The sequence below is a fragment of the Somniosus microcephalus genome, chromosome 17, assembly GCF_052327205.1.
Source record: "Somniosus microcephalus isolate GS21.2 chromosome 17, FLI_Smic_1.0, whole genome shotgun sequence".
Taxonomy (NCBI): domain Eukaryota; kingdom Metazoa; phylum Chordata; class Chondrichthyes; order Squaliformes; family Somniosidae; genus Somniosus; species Somniosus microcephalus.
In genome coordinates, this window is record NC_141003.1 from 2,018,838 (window position 1) to 2,038,915 (window position 20,078).

General features: G+C 48.2%; 1 protein-coding gene across 1 annotated transcript in view; it reads right to left on the minus strand.

The window, feature by feature from the left end:
- Window positions 1-3,998: 3,998 nt before the first annotated feature.
- The window catches only part of LOC147105443 (NACHT, LRR and PYD domains-containing protein 3-like), a 73,780-nt gene continuing 57,700 nt past the window's right edge, over window positions 3,999-20,078 (minus strand). Inside the window, exons 2-6 of the mRNA XM_086009809.1 lie at window positions 9,746-9,832; window positions 6,944-7,114; window positions 6,632-6,802; window positions 6,323-6,490; window positions 3,999-6,150 (exon numbers count right to left, since the gene is read on the minus strand). Of these exons, the coding sequence (XP_085865935.1) occupies window positions 6,063-6,150; window positions 6,323-6,490; window positions 6,632-6,802; window positions 6,944-7,114; window positions 9,746-9,832 (685 nt within the window). The 3' untranslated portion in view covers window positions 3,999-6,062. The remainder of the gene's footprint in view (window positions 6,151-6,322; window positions 6,491-6,631; window positions 6,803-6,943; window positions 7,115-9,745; window positions 9,833-20,078) is intronic.

Here is a 20,078-nt window from a genome sequence, read left to right on the forward strand (position 1 = left end):
TGATATATAGGCCTCCAAATAGTAATATGGAGGTGAGGGAAGGCATAAAAAGGGAAATTAGAGAAGCGTGCGATAAGAGCACAGCTGTCATCATGGGTGACTTTAATTTACATATTGATTGGACTACCCAAATTAGTAAAAATTCTGAGGAGGAGGAATTCCTGGAATGTTTTCGGGACGGTTATCTGGACCAATATGTCGAGGAGCCGACTCGAGATCAGGCCATTTTAGACTGGGTATTGTGCAATGAGAAGGGACTTATCAGCAATCTTCTTGTACGAGGCCCCTTGGGTCAGAGCGATCATAATATGATCGAGCTCTCAGTCGAGATGGAGAGTGAGGAAATTGAATCAGAGACTAAGGTCCAGAACTTAAATAAAGGGAATTACGAGGGTATGAGACGGGAATTGGGTAAGATTGATTGGGTGGTGTTTCTGGGGGGATTGACAGTGGATAGACAATGGCAAGCATTCAAAGATAGAATGGAAGAATTCCAGAACATGTTTATACCGGTTTGGCATAAAAATAAACCTAAAAAGGTGACTCAACCGTGGATAACGAGGGAAATTAGGGACAGCATAAAATTAAAAAAAAGGGCATATCAACTGGCAAAAAAAAGCACCAGACCGGAAGATTGGGGGCAGTACAGGATACAGCAAAAGAGGACAAAGGGATTAATCAGGAAGGGGAAAATAGAATACAAAAGTAAACTTGCAGCAAACATAAAGACAGACTGCAAAAGCTTTTATCGGTATATCAGGAGGAAAAGACTGGTAAAATCCCAAGTCGGTCCCTTGCAGTCCGATTCGGGAGAATATATAATGGAGAATAAGGAAATGGCAGACCAATTAAACTCATACTTTGGTTCTGTATTCACAAAGGAGGACACAAATAACCTCCCAGGAATATCGGCAAACATAGGGACTAATGAGAGGGAGGAGCTGACAGAAATTAGTATCTCTAGGGATATGGTGTTGGGTAAGTTGAGGGGACTGAAGGCCGACAAATCCCCGGGGCCTGATAAACTACATCCTAGGGTACTTAAGGAGGTGGCCCTGGAGATAGCAGATGCTCTAAGGATCATCTTCCGGAACTCCATTGACTCGGGAACAGTACCCGTGGATTGGAGGGTAGCTAATGTTACCCCAATATTTAAAAAGGGGGGTAGAGAGAAAGCAGGGAATTATAGACCAGTAAGCCTTACATCGGTTGTGGGCAAAATGCTAGAGTCCATTATTAAGGATAAAATAGCGGAGCACTTGACAAATGGGGAAAGGATCGGACAGAGTCAACATGGATTTACAAAGGGTAAATCGTGTTTGACTAATCTGCTGGAATTTTTTGAGGAAGTAACTGGTAAAATAGATGGGGGAGAGCCAGTGGATGTGGTGTACCTTGACTTCCAGAAAGCCTTCGATAAGGTTCCACACAAAAGATTATCATGCAAAATTAAGGCTCATGGGATTGGGGGCAAAGTATTAACGTGGATAGAGAACTGGCTGGCGGATAGAAAACAGAGAGTTGGAATAAACGGCTCGTTTTCGGAGTGGCAGGCAGTGACCAGCGGGGTGCCGCAAGGATCTGTCCTGGGACCCCAGCTGTTCACAATATATATAAATGATCTGGATCAGGGAATTGGATGCAATATTTCCAAATTCGCTGACGACACTAAACTAGGAGGAGGGGTGGGCTCTGATGAGGATGTCAGGAGGCTACAGTGCGATTTGGACAGGTTGGGGGAATGGGCGGATACGTGGCAGATGCACTATAATGTGGATAAATGCGAGGTTATCCACTTTGGGGGTAAAAACAGGAGGGTAGATTATTATCTAAATGGCAATAGATTGGGAGATGGGGAAGTGCAGAGGGACCTGGGTGTTCTTGTGCACCAGTCACTGAAGGAGAGCATGCAGGTGCAACAGGCGATTAAGAAGGCAAATGGTATGTTGGCCTTCATATCAAGGGGGTTCGAGTATAGGAATAGGGATACCTTACTACAGCTGTACAAGGTGCTGGTGAGACCGCATCTGGAGTATTGTGTACAGTTTTGGTCGCCCCATCTGCGGAAGGATGTTCTTGCCATGGAAAGAGTGCAACGGCGATTCACCAGGCTGATACCTGGAATGGCGGGAATGACCTACGAAGAGAGATTAAATAGTTTGGGCTTGTACTCACTGGAGTTTAGAAGATTGAGAGGGGATCTCATCGAAACATATAAAATTATGGCAGGCCTGGACAGGCTGAATTCAGAGAGAATGTTTCCAATGGCCGGGGAGCACAGAACCAGGGGCCACAGTCTAAAAATAGCGGGCAAATCATTTAAAACAGAGATGAGGAAGAATTTCTTCACTCAAAGAGTGGTGAGCCTGTGGAATTCCCTGCCACAGAGGGCTGCGAAGGCTAATTCAATAAATATTTTCAAGAGAGAATTGGATATATTTCTGAAGGCTAAGGGGATTAAGGGTTACGGAGAAAAGGCGGGGACGGGGTACTGAACTGGTAAGATCAGCTATGATCTCAGACGAAGATCAGCCATGATCTCATTGAATGGCGGAGCAGGCTCGAAGGGCCGAATGGCCTACTCCTGTTCCTATCTCTATGTTTATGTTTATGTTTCCTCCGTGGAGCGGGCGTTAGTGGGGTCAAACCATGCTTTGGCCTGTTCCTTCACTACTGGCAGGCAACCTGCTACCAGGCACCGAAGCCAGTGAGCCCTTTGTTCGCCATCCAGCCCGGCCCGGGCCGGCCCGCCCGGGCAGCTGCGCCGATACACTGGCCACAACCTGTCGGCGAAAACCCGTGGGGGTTCTCCCTCTAGCTGCACTGTCTTTTCTAAACGGAGGAACGGAGTTCCGTCCCCCTCTCCCATGATCTCCAGAATCTCATCCCGTAGCAACTCATAGTCCCTGTGCCCTCTCTTGCTCTCGTCAGGGAGACACTGGAGGAGCGAACTGTCCAGGGAGAACAGCAACATTTTAGACTGTTCAACCCCGTCGCAGTCATTGACTGCTGCGGTCTGCTCCACGTCCCTGAAATGCACGGAGGGATCTCCTGACTCGGAGAGTTTTGGGATGTGACTTATCATCTCTCTTAGCTGTCGTGCGCTATGAGGCATTATGATCTGACTCTCAAGGGGTCCGTCATCGCCATTTTCTTCATTTGGACCGATCCTCCGGTGTCTCGTTGGACACATTGGCGCCGGCCCCGACTCTACTGTCTGGGGTTGCCCTACCTCAGGGCTCTCTTCCTCTACCGTCTCCGTCTCCTGTCCCGGAGTCCAAGACTCCTCATAGGCAGGAGGCGCAGAAGGTTCGGGGGTTGGTACCCCAACTGCCTCTTGTGGAATCGGTCTTTTGGATTCCTTGGCTAGCAACAGCTGACTCGCTGGTGGATTTATGAGACACACCAACCCGTTTGCCTTCGCTAGGGCCTTTCTCAGGTCCTCTAGCTCCCGGCGGCAAGCGCTGTGGTCGGTGTTCTCAGATCTATCCTCCATGGCCATCTTATATGCTGCCCTGGCTCCCAGGAGCTTTTCCTCTTGGGCATCTACTTGTTTGGCTAGACGGAAACACCTCTCTCTCATTTTACCTTCACTGGCCTTGGCCTCAACGACCTGACATTTTAAATATTCTACCCGGGTTTCGTGGCAGCGAATTACAGAGCGGCGTTCCTGATTCAGCGCGTCAAGCGATTCAATCAGTTTTTGACCTCCCGCAACCTTTTCCTCCACGTCTTTAAGCAAGCCGTTGATCTGGACTGTCTGTGCTGCAACTACCTGGTCCAAAAGCTGGACTTGCTTCTTGTAGCACATCAGCCAGACCGCCTTTTCTACAGATTTCTTATGCTCTCTACCCGCTGTCCACTTGATGGCTGCGTCTAGCGGGCGCCTATCCCTTAGTAGATCAGATATCCATTGTTTTGTGAGGTTGACTTTTCCGAAAACATAATCTGCTATTCTTTCATCCATCACATTTCGTTTATTCAGATCTTGATCTAACACACTGCTTTCCTGCTGCCAAGGTCCTGCCGCGGTCGCCATTTCTGTAGGTTTTTTTTTCTTCTGCTCTCTTGCCCGTTCTGGCCCCCTGCCAGGCTTCGTGCAAGAATTACCCTTGAGTGGTTCGACCCACCCCCCCCTACGGTTCTAGACCTTGGACTTAGATGCAGAGAACAGTAGTGCAGAGAAGAGGACTCAATAGACCAGGCTGAGTAGCACGAAATGGATGCTTTTATTTTTAAACAGTTTGAAGCATTACAAAATACATGTCATAGGCACAGATTAAAGTAACTACAATCATGCACAAATTTATGAACTTGACTCTATGGAAATGGGGAACACACGGCACATCGTAAAAGGGGAAACACATTACGATTTCCCTTAACTCCCTCCCCTATACCTAAACTAAGTTTCGACCTGGGGAACTTGGGATCATGCTCACCACTCTCGAAATCGCGAAAAGGGGTTCGCAGACTTTTTGACACCGCTTCCCGTCGTCACGTGGATTGGAAGCTTCTGGCGCAGTCGATATTCTCTCCTCCCTCGAGGCGGTGGGGTAGACCCAGCCTCGATGAGCGCTCGTCAAGGTTGAGATCCACTAGGCCTGTCGTGGATTTTTGTTCGTGGAGTAGACCTAGATGCAGGTTATGCACATGGGAGAATCTTGTGGCATCGATCGCCGGTTCTCCAGAGGGTTTCTTCTCCGTCGGCCTGGGTCGTCGATGATCTCCCGACCCCAGTACCCCGGCCACCCTTGTCGTCTTCTCGTCGTGGCCGAGCCTTGTTTGGCTGAACACCGGCCACGTTGTCCTTTTTCCGAAACCGTCCGTTTTAAAAAGACGAAAACGTTTTCATCGATCTGCCGAAGTGGAAGAGGCGCCGATCCGGGCACTGTCCGCCCTTCGTTCGTTCCTCGTAGAAGAAAGTTCTTGAAGAAATGGAAGCCTGAAGTCGCCCAACAAGAAGCCGTAGCAGTGAAGAAGTCACTTAGATGGACTTTCAATCCATAGTTATACTCTTTTGGGACAGTCTTATCTCCCGCCAAATCATAGTCCTGTCTTTGTATTAATTTTGGCGGGCAGAAATCTCTGCAGGGGCGCTTTGTCTTGTAACGGAGCCGGTGATAACTTAAACTGGCCTTCCTGGCCGATAATGTCTTTTAATGTCCTTTGCATTGTCACCGCGGCTCGGTTCGCATATTGATCGGTCCGGACATTTTCCTTGATGGCTGCTAAACGGTTTTTCCTTTGTACGATAAATGGGTATAAGTGTTTTTACATTGTCCGCCCATATCTTGATGGGCCCCATCCTGTACTTATAATCCATTGAATATGTATGCTGTTGCTCTGAGTTTCGGTTCCCAGATACTGGCTTTCGCGGGCTCACTGTCTTCAATCCACAAGCCTGTCTGGCTTGCAGTAACAGAAATAAAATGGTTCATAAACTGATCACGGGGCCTGGCGGCCATTTTGTATGCCCTTTTATCAAAGGTTTTTCTGTGCAAGCTTACTTTGGTCAATAAACAGTCTTATTTTATCCAGTTTTCTTGCGTGATTTTTGCTGGAAATTGCGAATCTTACAGGAGCAGTGACGTCATCACTTGGAATAGTCACACAATGGGAGCAGTGACGTCATCACTTGGACTGGTCACACAATGGGAGCAGTGACGTCATCACTTGGGCTGGTCACACAATGGGAGCAGTGAGGTCATCACTTGGACTGTTCACACAATGGGAGCAGTGAGGTCATCACTTGGAATGGTCACACAATGGGAGCAGTGAGGTCATCACTTAGAATGGTCAGACAATGGGAGCAGTGACGTCATCACGTGGAATGGTCACACAATGGGAGCAGTGAGGTCATCACTTGGAATGGTCACACAATGGGAGCAGTGAGGTCATCACTTGGAATGGTCACACAATGGTAGCAGTGACGTCATCACTTGGAATGGTCACACAATGGGAGCACTGAGGTCATCACTTGGAATGGTCACACAATGGGAGCAGTGACATCATCACTTGGAATGGTCACACAATGGGAGCAGTGATGTCATCACTTGGAATGTTCACACTGTCGCTCTCAGTCCGCGTCTTGTTCCCCGCAGTAACTCCAGCTGTTTTTTTCCGGTTAAACTGAACTGATTCCCCCACAGCCTGAAACAGATTAAAGATTAAACAGGAAATAAACAGATTGAACATCAGTGTAAATAACCGCGAGACAGGGGTTAATATTTCAATAATAATTACAGGCATATATTACCCAAAACAGTGACTGAATCCCATTGATTATTTATTTATCACATTAAACATTAACACAAACACTCACTTGATCCGCTCCAGACTCCGGCAGGTCAGTATGAGGCGGCGGAGAGCGGGGACAGATCGGTCTGTGAAGGAGTTTGATTCCAGGTTCAGACGCGTCAGTGAGCGGTTTGTACTGAGAGCGGAGGCGAGATCCTCGGTACAAGAATCTGTGAGACCGACAGACTCCAGCCTGGGGATCAGAGAGAGAAATAACAGGAATCAGAGTAAATCCCCAGAGTTTATTAATAACACTATTACTGATACTAATAATAATGTACAGTGTCAGACATCCAGTTATTATAAGCACAATCTCACACAGTCTGGTACTTACCCCAGTTTCTGTATTTTACAGTCTGGGATCCTCAGAGCCACAGACAGTGATTTCACTCCTGAATCTCCCAGTTTATTATAACCCAGGTTCAGATCCGTCAGTGAGCGGTTTGTACTGAGAGCGGAGGCGAGATCCTCGGTACAAGAATCTGTGAGACCGACATCATCCAGCCTGGGGATCAGAGAGAGAAATAACAGGAATCAGAGTCAATCCACAGTGTTTATTAATAACACTATTACTGATACTAATAATAATGTCCAGTGTCAGACATCCAGTTATTATAAACACAATCTCACACAGTCTGGTACTTACTCCAGTTTCTGTATTTTACAGTCCAGGTTCCTCAGAGCCGCAGACACTAGTTTCACTCCTGAATCTCCCAGTTTATTATTACTCAGGCTCAGATCCGTCAGTGAGCGGTTTGTACTGAGAGCGGAGGCGAGATCCTCGGCACAAGAACCTGTGAGACCGACATTACCCAGGCTGGGGATCAGAGAGAGAAATAACAGGAATCAGAGTAAATCCCCAGAGTTTATTAATAACACTATTACTGATACTAATAATAATGTTCAGTGTCAGACATCCAGTTATTATAAACACAATCTCACACAGTCTGGTACTTACTTACATATAGATTGGACTAGCCTAATCAGTAAAAATAATGAGGAGGAGGAATTCCTTGAGTGTTTAAGGGATGGTTATCTGGATCAATATGTCGAGGAACCAACTCGGGAACAGGCTATATTGGACTGGGTACTGTGCAATGAGAAGGGACTAATCAGTAATCTTGTTGTACGGGGACCCTTGGGTCAGAGCGATCATAACATGATCGATTTCTCACTCGAAATGGAGAGCGAAGAAATTGACTCAGAGACTAAGGTCCTGAATTTAAACAAGGGGAATTATGATGCCATGAGACGGGAACTGAGTAGGTCTGATTGGACAACGTTCCTGAGAGGACTGGAGGTAGATAAACAATGGCAAACATTTAAAGATAGAATGACAAAATTGCAAAAATTGTTTATACCAATCTGGCATAAAAGGAAATCTAAAAAGGTGACTCAACCGTGGATAACAGGGGAAATTAGAGACAGCATAAAATCCAAAGATAGGGCGTATAAAATAGCCAAAAAAAGCGCCAGAGCGGAAGATTGGGAACAGTTTAAGATAGAGCAAAGGAGGGCAAAGGGCATGATCAAGAGGGGCAAAATAGCTTACGAAAACAAGCTGGCGGAAAATATAAAAACTAACTCCAAAAGCTTTTATAAATATATCAAAAGGAAAAGACTGGTGAAAACCAAAGTTGGTCCATTGCAGTCAGATACGGGGGAATATATAATGGGAAATAAGGAAATGGCAGATCAACTAAATGCATACTTTGGGTCAGTCTTTACGAAGGAAGACACAAAAAACCTCCCTGGGATATCGGGAAAAATAGGGACATTGGCAAAGGAGGAACTGACGCAAATCAATATCTCTAAGGATATGGTGTTAAGGAAGCTAAAGGGATTGAAGGTGGACAAATCCCCAGGGCCTGATAACATGCATCCTAGGGTACTGAAGGAGGTGGCCCTAGAGATAGCGGATGCACTAAGGATGATTTTTCAGAATTCATTAGACTCGGGAACAGTGCCGATGGATTGGAGGGTAGCTAACGTTACCCCACTATTCAAAAAGGGGGGTAGGGAAAAAGCAGGTAATTACAGACCTGTAAGCCTTACATCAGTTGTGGGCAAAATGCTGGAGTCCATCATTAAGGATGAAATAGCGGAGCACTTAGCAAATGGGGACAGGATAGGACAGAGTCAACATGGATTTACAAAGGGTAAATCGTGCTTGACTAATCTATTGGAATTTTTTGAGGGAGTAACTGGTAGAATAGATGGGGGAGAGCCAGTAGATGTGGTGTACCTGGACTTCCAAAAGGCCTTCGATAAGGTCCCACATAAAAGATTAGCATGGAAAATTGAGGCTCATGGGATAAAGGGGAAAGTTTTGGCGTGGATAGGGAACTGGCTGTCAGATAGAAAACAGAGAGTTGGAATAAACGGCTCATTTTCTGAATGGCAGGCAGTAACAAGTGGGGTACCACAGGGATCTGTCCTGGGCCCCCAGCTGTTCACAATTTACATTAATGACCTGGATCAGGGAGTCGGATGCAGCATTTCCAAATTTGCAGACGACACTAAACTAGGAGGTGGGGTGGGCTCAGAGGAAGAGACCAGGAAGCTCCAGAGCGATTTGGACAGACTGGGCGATTGGGCGGATAAATGGCAGATGCACTATAATGTGGACAAGTGCGAAGTTATCCACCTTGGGTGCAGGAACGGGAGGGCAAATTATTATTTAAATGGCAATAGATTGGGAGAGGGGGAAGTACAGAGAGACCTGGGTGTTCTTGTACACCAGTCACTGAAGGCGAGCATGCAGGTGCAACAGGCGGTCAAGAAGGCAAACGGTATGCTGGCCTTCATAGCAAAAGGGTTAGAATACAGGAACAGGGATACCTTGCTGCAGCTGTACAGGGCACTGGTGAGACCACACCTCGAGTACTGTGTACAGTTTTGGTCGCCTCATCTGAGGAAGGATGTTCTTGCCATGGAGGGGGTGCAGCGGCGATTCACCAGGCTGATACCAGGAATGGCGGGAATGACCTATGAGGAGAGACTATGTAGTTTAGGGATGTACACACTGGAGTTTAGAAGATTGAGAGGGGACCTCATAGAAGTGTATAAAATTCTGACAGGTCTAGACAGACTGGATGCAGAAGGAATGTTTCCCTTGGCGGGTGAAAACAGAACTAGAGGACATAATTTAAGGATAAGGGCTAAACCATTTAGGACAGAGATGAGGGGGAATTTCTTCACTCAGAGAGTGGTGAACCTGTGGAACTCATTGCCACAGAGGGCAGTGTACGCCAGCTCATTAAATATATTTAAGAGGGAATTAGATATATTTCTACGGGCAAAAGGGGTTAAGGGTTACGGAGAGAAGGCGGGGACGGGATACTGAATTAAAGGATCAGCCATGATCTCATTAAATGGCGGAGCAGGCACGAAGGGCCGAATGGCCTACTCCTGCTCCTATCTTCTATGTATCTATGTATCTATGTACTGCAGTTCCTGTATTTTACAGTCCGGGTTCCTCAGAGCCACAGACACTAGTTTCACTCCTGAATCTCCCAGATTATTGCCGCTCAGTCTAAGCACAAACAGAGAGAGAGAAACAAACTGAATCAAAGCCCGGAGCTGATGTAATTTTCTCTCTGGGATATTACAGCAATCACTGAAAGTATTCAGGACATTAATCACCCGGTTTCCCCCTGCGATTTCCCACCTGGGCGGGTCGGGGTCAGTTCGGGTGGGACCGGGGCCGGTTCGGGTGAGGCCAGGGTCGGTGACGGGTCAGGGTCAGGTGGGGGAGCGGGTCGGGTGGAGCGAGGGGCTGGGGTCGGTGGTGGGTCGGGGGGTCGGGTGAGGTCGGGTGGAGCCGTGGTTGGTGGTGGGTCGGGAGGGCGGAGGGAGGGGCCGGGGTTGGTGGTGGGTCGGGGGGGCGGGGCTGGGGGGTGCCCGGTGTCGGTGATGGGGCGTGTATGGTCGGGTCGGGTCGGGTGAGGTCGGGGTCGGGTGAGGTCGGGAGGGGCCAGGGTCGGTGGTGGGGCGTGGTGGGTGGGGGGGGGGTATGGTCGGGTTGGGTGGGGTCGGGGTCGAGCAGGGCCGGGTGAGGGCCAGAATGGGGCTGGGAGAGGTCGGGAGGGGCCGGGGCCGGGGTCGGTGGTGGGGCCGGGGTCGGTGGTGGGGCGGGGCGGATGGGGGGGTATGGTCGGGTTGGGTGGGGTCGGGGTTGGGCGGGGCCGGGTGTGGGCCAGAATGGGGCTGGGAGAGGTCGGGAGGGGCCAGGGTCGGTGGTGGGGCGGGGCGGGTGGGGGGGTATGGTCGGGTCGGGTGGGGTCGGGGTCGAGCAGGGCCGGGTGAGGGCCAGAATGGGGCTGGGAGAGGTCGGGAGGGGCCAGGGTCGGTGGTGGGGCGGGGCGGGTGGGGGGTATGGTCGGATCGGGTGGGGTCGGGGTCGAGCAGGGCCGGGTGAGGGCCAGAATGGGGCTGGGAGAGGTCGGGAGAGGTCGGGGTCGGTGGTGGGGGGGTATGTTCGGGTCGGGCGGGGTCGGGGTCGAGCAGGGCCGGGTGTGGGCCAGAATGGGGCTGGGAGGGGCCGGGGTCGGTGGTGGGGCGGGGCGGGTATGGTCGGGTCGGGGTCGGGCGGGGCCGGGTGAGGGCCAGAATGGGGCTGGGAGAGGTCGGGAGGGGCCGGGGTCGGTGGTGGGGCGGGGCGGGTGGGGGGGTATGGTTGGGTCGGGCGGGGTCGGGGTCGAGCAGGGCCGGGTGTGGGCCAGAATGGGGCTGGGAGGGGCCGGGGTCGGTGGTGGGGCGGGGCGGGTATGGTCGGGTCGGTGTCGGGTGAGGTCGGGGTCGGGTGAGGGCCAGAATGGGGCTGGGAGAGGTCGGGAGGGGCCGGGGTCGGTGGTGGGGCGGGGCAGGTGGGGGGTTATGGTCGGGTCGGGTGGGGTCGGGCGGGGCCGGGTGTGGGCCAGAATGGGGCTGGGAGGGGCCGGGGTCGGTGGTGGGGCGGGGCGGGTATGGTCGGGTCGGTGTCGGGTGAGGTCGGGGTCGGGTGAGGGCCAGAATGGGGCTGGGAGAGGTCGGGAGGGGCCGGGGTCGGCGGTGGGGCGGGGTGGGTGGGGGGGGGTATGGTCGGGTCGGGTGAGGGCCAGGATGGGGTTGGGAGAGGTCGGGTGGGACCGAGGTCGGGTAAGGTCAGGGACCCACCCGACCCACCACTGATCGCGCCCGCTGACCCCTGTGAAATTCCCCCCTCACTGGGAATGTACCTCACTCTGTCCAACTGCCCATATATTCAGGGACTGTCCGTAAATGTATTTATTAAATAAAGTGCTGTCTGTGTGAAGCCTTTAAATGTCCCTCAGTCCGGTCTCATTCCCTGATGATCAGAATTACCCTCCTGAAGCTCAGTGACCGGCCTCGTCATGTTTGGAGAAACTTGTCTCTTTTCTGCTGCTCCTTAAATCCCGGACTTTAGGGAATGGGGCGATTTTCCCAGAATTAAATGATAAAGCGGTGATTCCCTGTGCTTTCTACTCTGTGCATTATATTAATCTGTATAATATCTCGGGGTGAGTTATATTGTGAAACACTAACTGCTGCTGTAAAATCCATCCCCCAGGATTTTATATAAGGAGAATTTATCCTGAAATAAAAACAGGAAATGCTGGAAATACCCAGCAGGTCAGGCAGCATCTAGAGAGAGAGAAACAGAGTTAATGTTTCAGGACAAGGACCCCTCGTCAGAACTGGAACAAGTTACAGATGTCACAGATGTTTAAGCAAGTGTCGGGGCCGGGAAAGGCGGGGGGAGCGGAGGACAGAACAAAAGGGAAGGTCTGTGATAGGGTGGAAGACAGGAGAGATTAAAGACAAAAGGGATGATGGTGCAAGAAAAAGGAGATGGTAATGGGACAAGTGAAGTAACAAAAGATGAATCTAGATGAGGTGTGAATGTCAATGACAGAATCATCAACAGCTGTCATGCGAGAGAAAAACAAGGGAAACGGAAAAACAAGAATGAAACAAATAAATTTGGGGCCGAGTTTATAGTCTGAAATTGTTGAACTCGATGTTGAGTCCAGAAGGCTGTAAAGTGCCTCATTGAAAGATGAGCTGCTGATCCTCGATCGTATGTTGTACATTGTTGGAAGAGTGTAAGAGGCTGAGAATGAAGAGATCAGAGTGGGAGTGGAGCAGAGAATTAAATCGATAGGCGACCAGAAGCTCGGGGTCACACTTACAGACTGAACGGAGCTGTTCCGCAAAGCGGTCACCCAATCTGCATATTTCTCCCCAATGTAGAGGAGACCGCATCGTGAACAGTGAATACAGTATACTAAATTGCAAGGAGAACAAGTAAATCGCTGTTTTACCTGAAGGAGTGTTTTGGGCACTGGACAATGGGAAGGGAAGAGGTTAAAGGGCAGGTGTTGCATCTGCTGCGCTTGCATGGGAAGGTGCCGTGGGAAGGGGAAGGGGTGTTGGGGTGATTGAGGAGTGGACCAGCGTGTCGGGGAGGGAGCGGTCCTTTCAGAACGCTGAAAGGGGAGGTGAGGGGAAGATGTGTTTGGTGGTGGGATCACGCTGGATGTGGCGGACATGGCGGAGGATGATCCATTGAATAGGGAGGCTGGTGGGTTGAAAGGTGAGGACAAGGGGAACCCTATCATAGTTCCAGGTGGAATGGGAAGGGGTGAGAGCAGAAGTGCAGGAAATAGAATGGACACGGTCAAGAGCCGTGTCAACCACGGTAGAGGGGAATCCTCAGTTGAGGAAAAAGGAAGACATAGAAACCTAGAAACATAGAAGATAGGTGCAGGAGTAGGCCATTCGGCCCCTCGAGCCTGCTCCGCCATTCAATGAGATCATGGCTGATCATCCAAATTCAGTACCCGGTCCCTGCCTTCTCCCCATATCCCTTGATCCCTTTAGCCTTAAGAAATATATCCAACTCTTTCTTGAATATATTTAATGAACTGGCCTCCACCGCCCTCTGTGGCAGAGAATTCCACAGGTACACCACTCTCTGGGTGAAGAAATTCCTCCTCATTTTAGTCCTAAGTGGCTTACCCCTTATCCTTAGACTGTGACCCCTGGTTCTGGACTCCCCGGCCATCAGAAACATCCTTTCTGCATCTAGTCTGTCCAGACCTGACAGAATTTTATAGGTTTCAATGAGATCCCCTCTCAATCTTCTAAACTCCAGTGAGTATAAGCCCAATTGACACAATCTCTCCTCGTACGTCATTCCTGCCATCCCAGGTATCAGCCTGGTGAATCTTTGCTGCACTCCCTCCATGGCAAGAGCGTCCTTCCTCAGATAAGGCGACCAAAACTGCACACAATACTCAAGGTGCGGTATCACCAAGGCCCTGTACAACTGCAGCAAGACATCCTTGTTCTTGTACTCGAACCCTCTCGCTACGAAGGCCAACATACCATTTGCCTTCTTAACCGCCTGCTGCACCTGCATGCTTACCTTCAGCGACTGGTGCACAAGAACACCCAGGTCTCTTTGCACTTCCCCTTCTCTCAATCTATTGCCATTCAAATAATAATCTGCCTTCCTGTTTTTGCCACCAAAGTGGATAACCTCACATTTATCCACATTGTAGTGCATTTGCCATGTTTCTGCCCAATCACCCACCCTGTCCAAATCGTACTGGAGTTTCACGACATCCTCCTCACAGCATACCCTCCCACCCAGCTTTGTGTCGTCTGCAAATTTGGAGATATCACATCCAATTCCCTCGTCCAGATCATTAATAGATATTGTGAACAGCTGGGGTCCTAGGACCGATCCGTGCGGTACCCCACTAGTCACTGCCTGCCACTCGGAAAACGACCCGTTTATTCCAACTCTTTGCTTTCTGTCCGCCAAGCAGTTCTCTATCCAAGTCAATACCTTGCCCCCAATCCCATGTGCCTTCATTTTGCACGCTAACCTCTTATGCGGGACCTTATCGAAAGCCTTCTGAAAGTCCAGATACACCACATCCACTGGTTCTCCCTTATCTATTTTACCAGTTACATCCTCAAAAAATTCCAGTAGATTAGTCAAGCATGATTTACCTTTTGTAAATCCATGTTGACTTTGTCCGATCCTGTCACTGCTTTCCAAGTGCTCTGCTGTTGCATCTTTTACAATGGGCTCTTGCATTTTCCCCACTACCAATGTCAGGCTTACTGGTCTATAATTCCCCGCTTTTTCTCTGCCACCATTTTTTGAATAGTGGGGTAACATTAGCTACCCTCCAATCCATGGGTACTGTTCCAGAGTCTATCGAGTTCTGGAAGATGACCAGCAATGAGTCTACTATTTCTAGGGCCACTTCCTTAAGTACCCTGGGATGTAGGTTATCAGGCCCTGGGGATTTATCGGCCTTCAGTCCCATCAATTTTCCTAACACCATTTCCCTACAAATACTGATTTCTTTCAGTTCCACCCTTTCATCAGACCCTATGTTCCGCGGTATTTCTGGAAGGTTATTTATGTCCTCCTTTGTGAAGACAGAACCAAAATATGTATTTAGTTGGTCTGCCATTTCTTTGCTCCCCATTATAAATTCCCCGATTCTGACTGCAAGGGACCTACGCTTGACTTCAGCAATCTTTTCCTCTTTACATATCTATAAAAGCTTTTACAGTCAGTTTTTATGTTCCCTGCAAGCTTACTCTCATATTCTATTTTCCCTTTCTTAATTAATCTCTTTGTTGAATCCTAAACTGCTCCCAATCCTCAGGATTATTGCTTTTTCTGGCCAATTTGTATGTCCTCTCCTTGGATCTTATGCTATCCCTAATTTCCCTTGTTAGCCACGGTTGAGTCACCTTTTTTGTTTTATTTTTATGCCAAACTGGGATGAACAACTTCTGTAGTTCATCCATTCGGTCTTTGAATGTTTGCCATTGCCTATCCACCGTCAACCCTTTGAGTGCCATTCCCCAATCAATCCTACCCAACTCGCTCCTCAGACCATCGTAGTTTCCTTTATTTAAATTGAGGACCCTAGTTTCTGAGTCAACTACTTCATTCTCCATCTTAATGAAGAATTTGATCATACTATGATCGCTCCGACCCAAGGGGCCTCATACAACAAGATTGCTAATTAATCCTTTCTCGTTACATAATACCCAGTCTAAGATGGCCTGATCTCTGGTTGGTTCCTCAACATATTGGTCCAGGTAACCATCCTGTAAACACTCCAGGAATTCCTCCTCCACAGTATTGTTACTAATTTGGTTAGCCCAATCTATATATAGATTAAGGTCACCCAAGATGACTGCTGTGCCCTCAATGCACGCTTCTTTAATTACCCTTTTAATGCCATCCCCAACCTCCGCCTTACTGTTTGGAGGTCTATATACCACACCCACTAATGTTTTTTTCCCCTTAGTATTTCTCAATTCTACCCATACAGATTCCACCTCATCAGAGCTAATATCCTTCATTACAATTGTGTTAATCCCTTCTTTAACCAGTAATGCTACCCCTCCCCCCTTTCCTTTTTGCCTATCATTCCTGAATATCGAATACCCCTGGATGTTGAGTTCCCAGTCTTGGCCGTCCTTGAGCCACGTTTCCGTAATCCCAACCAAATCATATTCGTTTACCTCTATTTGCGCAGCCAATTCATCCACATTATTACAAATGCTCCTCGCATTAAGACACAAAGCCTTCAAGGCTTGTTTTTTTTATGCTCTTAGACCTATTAGAATTATTATTTACTGTGGCCACATTTGATTTAATCCATTGATTCCTCTGACTGCCACTTTTGTTTTCCTCCTTCCTATCTTTTGCTTTTATCCTTGTTTCCCTTTCCTCTGTCTCCCTGCTCAGGTTCCCAACCCCCTTCCATTTTAGTTTAAACCCTCCCCCACAGCACTAGCAAACACTCCCCCTAGGACATCAGTTCCAGCCCTGCCCAGGTGCAGACCGTCCGGTTTGAACTGGTCCCACCACCCCCAGAACCGGTTCCAATGTCCCAGGAACTTGAATCCCTCCCCCTGGCACCATTCCTCTAGCCACGTATTCATCTGAAGCATCCTTCTATTTCTACTCTGACTAGCACGTGGCACTGGTAGCAATCCTGAGATTACTACCTTTGAAGTCCTGTTTTTTAATTAACCTCCTAACTCCCTATATTCTGCTTTTAGGACCTCATCCCGCTTTTTACCTATATCGTTGGTGCCTATATGCACCACCACAACTGGCTGTTTACCCTCCCCTTCCAAGCACTAATATGGAAGGTGGCATCATTGGAGCAGGTGCGGCAGGGACAGAAAAGCTGGGAGAATGGACCAGCGTCCTTACAGGAAGCGAGGTGGGAGGAAGTGTATTCCAGGTAGCTGTGGGAGTCAGAGGGCTTATCGTGAATGTTTGTCAATAGCAGCAACAGAGTTTATTCTGCCCTTTTACAAGTTTTAAATGTCCCTTTGCTCCTAGTTTATAGGGGAGGGGAGTCTCTCACTATATTCCCATTAGGAAGGGATTCAAGTTCCTGGGACACTGGAACTGGTTCTGGGGGATATGGGACCAGTTCAAACCGGACAGTTTGCACCTGGGCAGTGCTGGAACCGATGTCCTCGGGGAAGTGTTTGCTAGTGCTGTGGGGGAGGGTTTAAACTAAAATGGCAGGGGGTTGGGAACCTAAGCAGGGAGACAGAGGAAAGGGAAACAAGGATAAAAGCAAAAGATAGGAAGGAGAAAAACAAAAGTGGCAGTCGGAGAAATCAACAGATTAAATCAAATGTGGCCACAGTAAATAATAATTCTAATAGGTCTAAGAGCATTAAAAAAACAAGCCTGAAGGCTTTGTGTCTTAATGCGAGGAGCATTTGTAATAAGGTGGATGAATTGGCTGTGCAAATAGAGGTAAACGAACATGATTTGGTTGGGATTACGGAAACGTGGCTCAAGGGCGGCCAAGACTGGGAACTCAACATCCAGGGGTATTCGATATTCAGGAAAGATAGGCAAAAAGGAGAGGGAGGTGGGGTAGCATTACTGGTTAAAGAAGGGGTTAATGCAATTGTAAGGAAGGATATTAGCTCTGATGATGTGGAATCTGTATGGGTAGAATTGAGAAATACCAAGGGGCAGAAAACGTTAGTGGGAGTGGTATATGGACCTCCAAACAGTAATGCGGAGGTTGGGGATGGCATTAAAATGGAAATTAAAGAAGCGTGCAATAAGGACACAGCAATCATCATGGGTGACTTTAATCTACATATAGATTGGGCTAACCAAATTAGTAACAATACTGTGGAGGAGGAATTCCTGGAGTTTTACGGGATGGTTTCCTGGACGAATATGTCGAGGAACCAACCAGAGATCAGGCCATCTTAGACTGGGCATTATGAAAGGATTAATTAGCAATCTTGTTGTACGAGGCCCCTTGGGTCGGAGTGATCATAATATGATCGAATTCTTCATTAAGATGGAGAATGAAGTAGTTGACTCAGAGACTAGGGTCCTAACTTTCAATAAAGAAAACTACGATGGTCTGAGGAGCGAGTTGGGTAGGATTGATTGGGGAATGTCACTCAAAGGGTTGACGGTGGATAGGCATTGGCAAACATTCAAAGTCCGAATGGATGAACTACAGAATTTGTTCATCCCAGTTTGGCATAAAAATAAAACAAAAAAGGTGACTCAACTGTGGCTAACAAGGGAAATTAGGGATATCATAAGATCCAAGGAGAGGACATTTAAATTGGCCAGAAAAAGCAATAATCCTGAGGATTGGGAGCAGTTTAGGATTCAACAAAGGAGGACAAAGGGATTAATTAAGAAGGGGAAAATAGAATATGAGAGTAAGGTAGCAGGGAACATAAAAACTGACTGTAAAAGCTTTTATAGATATGTGAAAAGAAAAAGATTGCTGAAGTCAAGCATAGGTCCCTTGCAGTCAGACTCAGGGGAATTTATAATGGGGAATAAAGAAATGGCTGACCAACTAAGTAGATATTTTGGTTCTGTCTTCACAAAGAAGGACACAAATAACCTCCCAGAGATGCCGGGGAACATAGGGTCTGATGAAAGGGTGGAACTGAAAGAAATCAGTATTTGTAGGGAAATGGTGTAAGGAAAATTGATGGGACTGAAGGCCCATAAATCCCCAGGGCCTGATAATCTACATCCTAGGGTACTTAAGGAAGTGGCCCCAGAAATAGTAGATGCATTGCTGGTCATCTTCCAGAACTCGATAGACTCTGGAACAGTACCCATGGATTGGAGGGTAGCTAATGTTACCCCACTATTCAAAAAAGGTGGTAGAGAAAAAGTGGGAAATTATAGACCAGTAAGACTGACATTGGTAGTGGGGAAAATGCTAGAGTCCATTATAAAAGATGTAATAGCAGAGCACTTGGAAAGTAGTGACTGGATCGGACAAAGTCAACATGGATTTACAAAAGGTAAATCATGCTTGACTAATCTACTGGAATTTTTTGAGGATGTAACTGGTAAAATAGATAAGGGAGAACCAGTGGATGTTGTGTATTTTGACTTTCAGAAGGCTTTCGATAAGGTCCCGCATAAGAGGTTAGCGTGCAAAATTAAGGCACATGGGATTGGGGGCAAGGTATTGACTTGGATAGAGAACTGGTTGGCAGATAGAAAGCAAAGAGTTGGAATAAATGGATCATTTTCTGAGTGGCAGGCAGTGACTAGTGGGGTATCGTAAGGATCGGTCCTAGGACCCCAGCTGTTCACAATATATATAAATGATCTGGACGAGGGAATTGGATGTAATATCTCCAAATTTGCAGACGACACAAAGGTGGGTGGGAGGGTATGCTGTGAGGAGGATGTCGGGAAACTCCAGTATGATTTGGACAGGCTGGTTGATTGGGCAGAAACATGGCAAATGCACTATAATGTGGATAAATGTGAGGTTATCCACTTTGGTGGCAAAAACAGGAAGGCAGACTATTATTTGAATGGCAATAGATTGGGAGAAGTTGAAGTGCAAAGAGACCTGGGTGTTCTTGTGCACCAGTCGCTGAAGGTAAGCATGCAGGTACAGCAGGCAGTTAAGAAGGCAAATGGTATGTTGGCCTTCGTAGCAAGAGGTTTCGAGTACAAGAACAAGGATGTCTTGCTGCAGTTGTACAGGGCCTTGGTGAGACCACACCTTGAGTATTGTGTGCAGTTTTTGTCGCCTTATCTGAGGAAGGGCTTTCTTGCCATGGAAGAAGTGCAAAGAAGATTCACCAGGCTGATACCTGGGATGGCAGGAATGACGTATGAGGAGAGATTGTGTCGATTGGGCTTATACTCACTGGAGTTTAGAAGATTGAGAGGGGATCTCATCGAAACCTATAAAATTCTGTCAGGCCTGGTCAGACTAGATGCAGGAAGGATGTTTCCAATGGCCAGGGAGTCCAGAACCAGGGGTCATAGTCTAAGGGTAAGGGGTAAGCCATTTAGGACTGAAATGAGGAGGAATTTCTTCACCCAGAGAGTGGTGAACCTGTGGAATTCTCTGCCACAGAGGGCGGTGGAGGCCAGTTCATTAAATATATTCAAGAAGGAGTAGGATATATTTCTTGAGGCTAAATGGATCAAAGGATATGGGGAGAAGGCAGGGACAGGGTACTGAATTTGGATGATCAGCCATGATCTCATTGAATGGCGGAGCAGCCTCGAGGGGCCGAATGGCCTACTCCTGCTCCTATCTTCTAGGTTTCTATGTTTAAACTGACTCTACGTTTATTTCAGGTGTAACTGGCACGAAGTTTTTGGGGAATTTTCAGAAGTTCCCTCCCCGAGCGGGGCCTCACACACAAGGTGTGGATTATGGGGAATTCCCGGGTTCACTGCC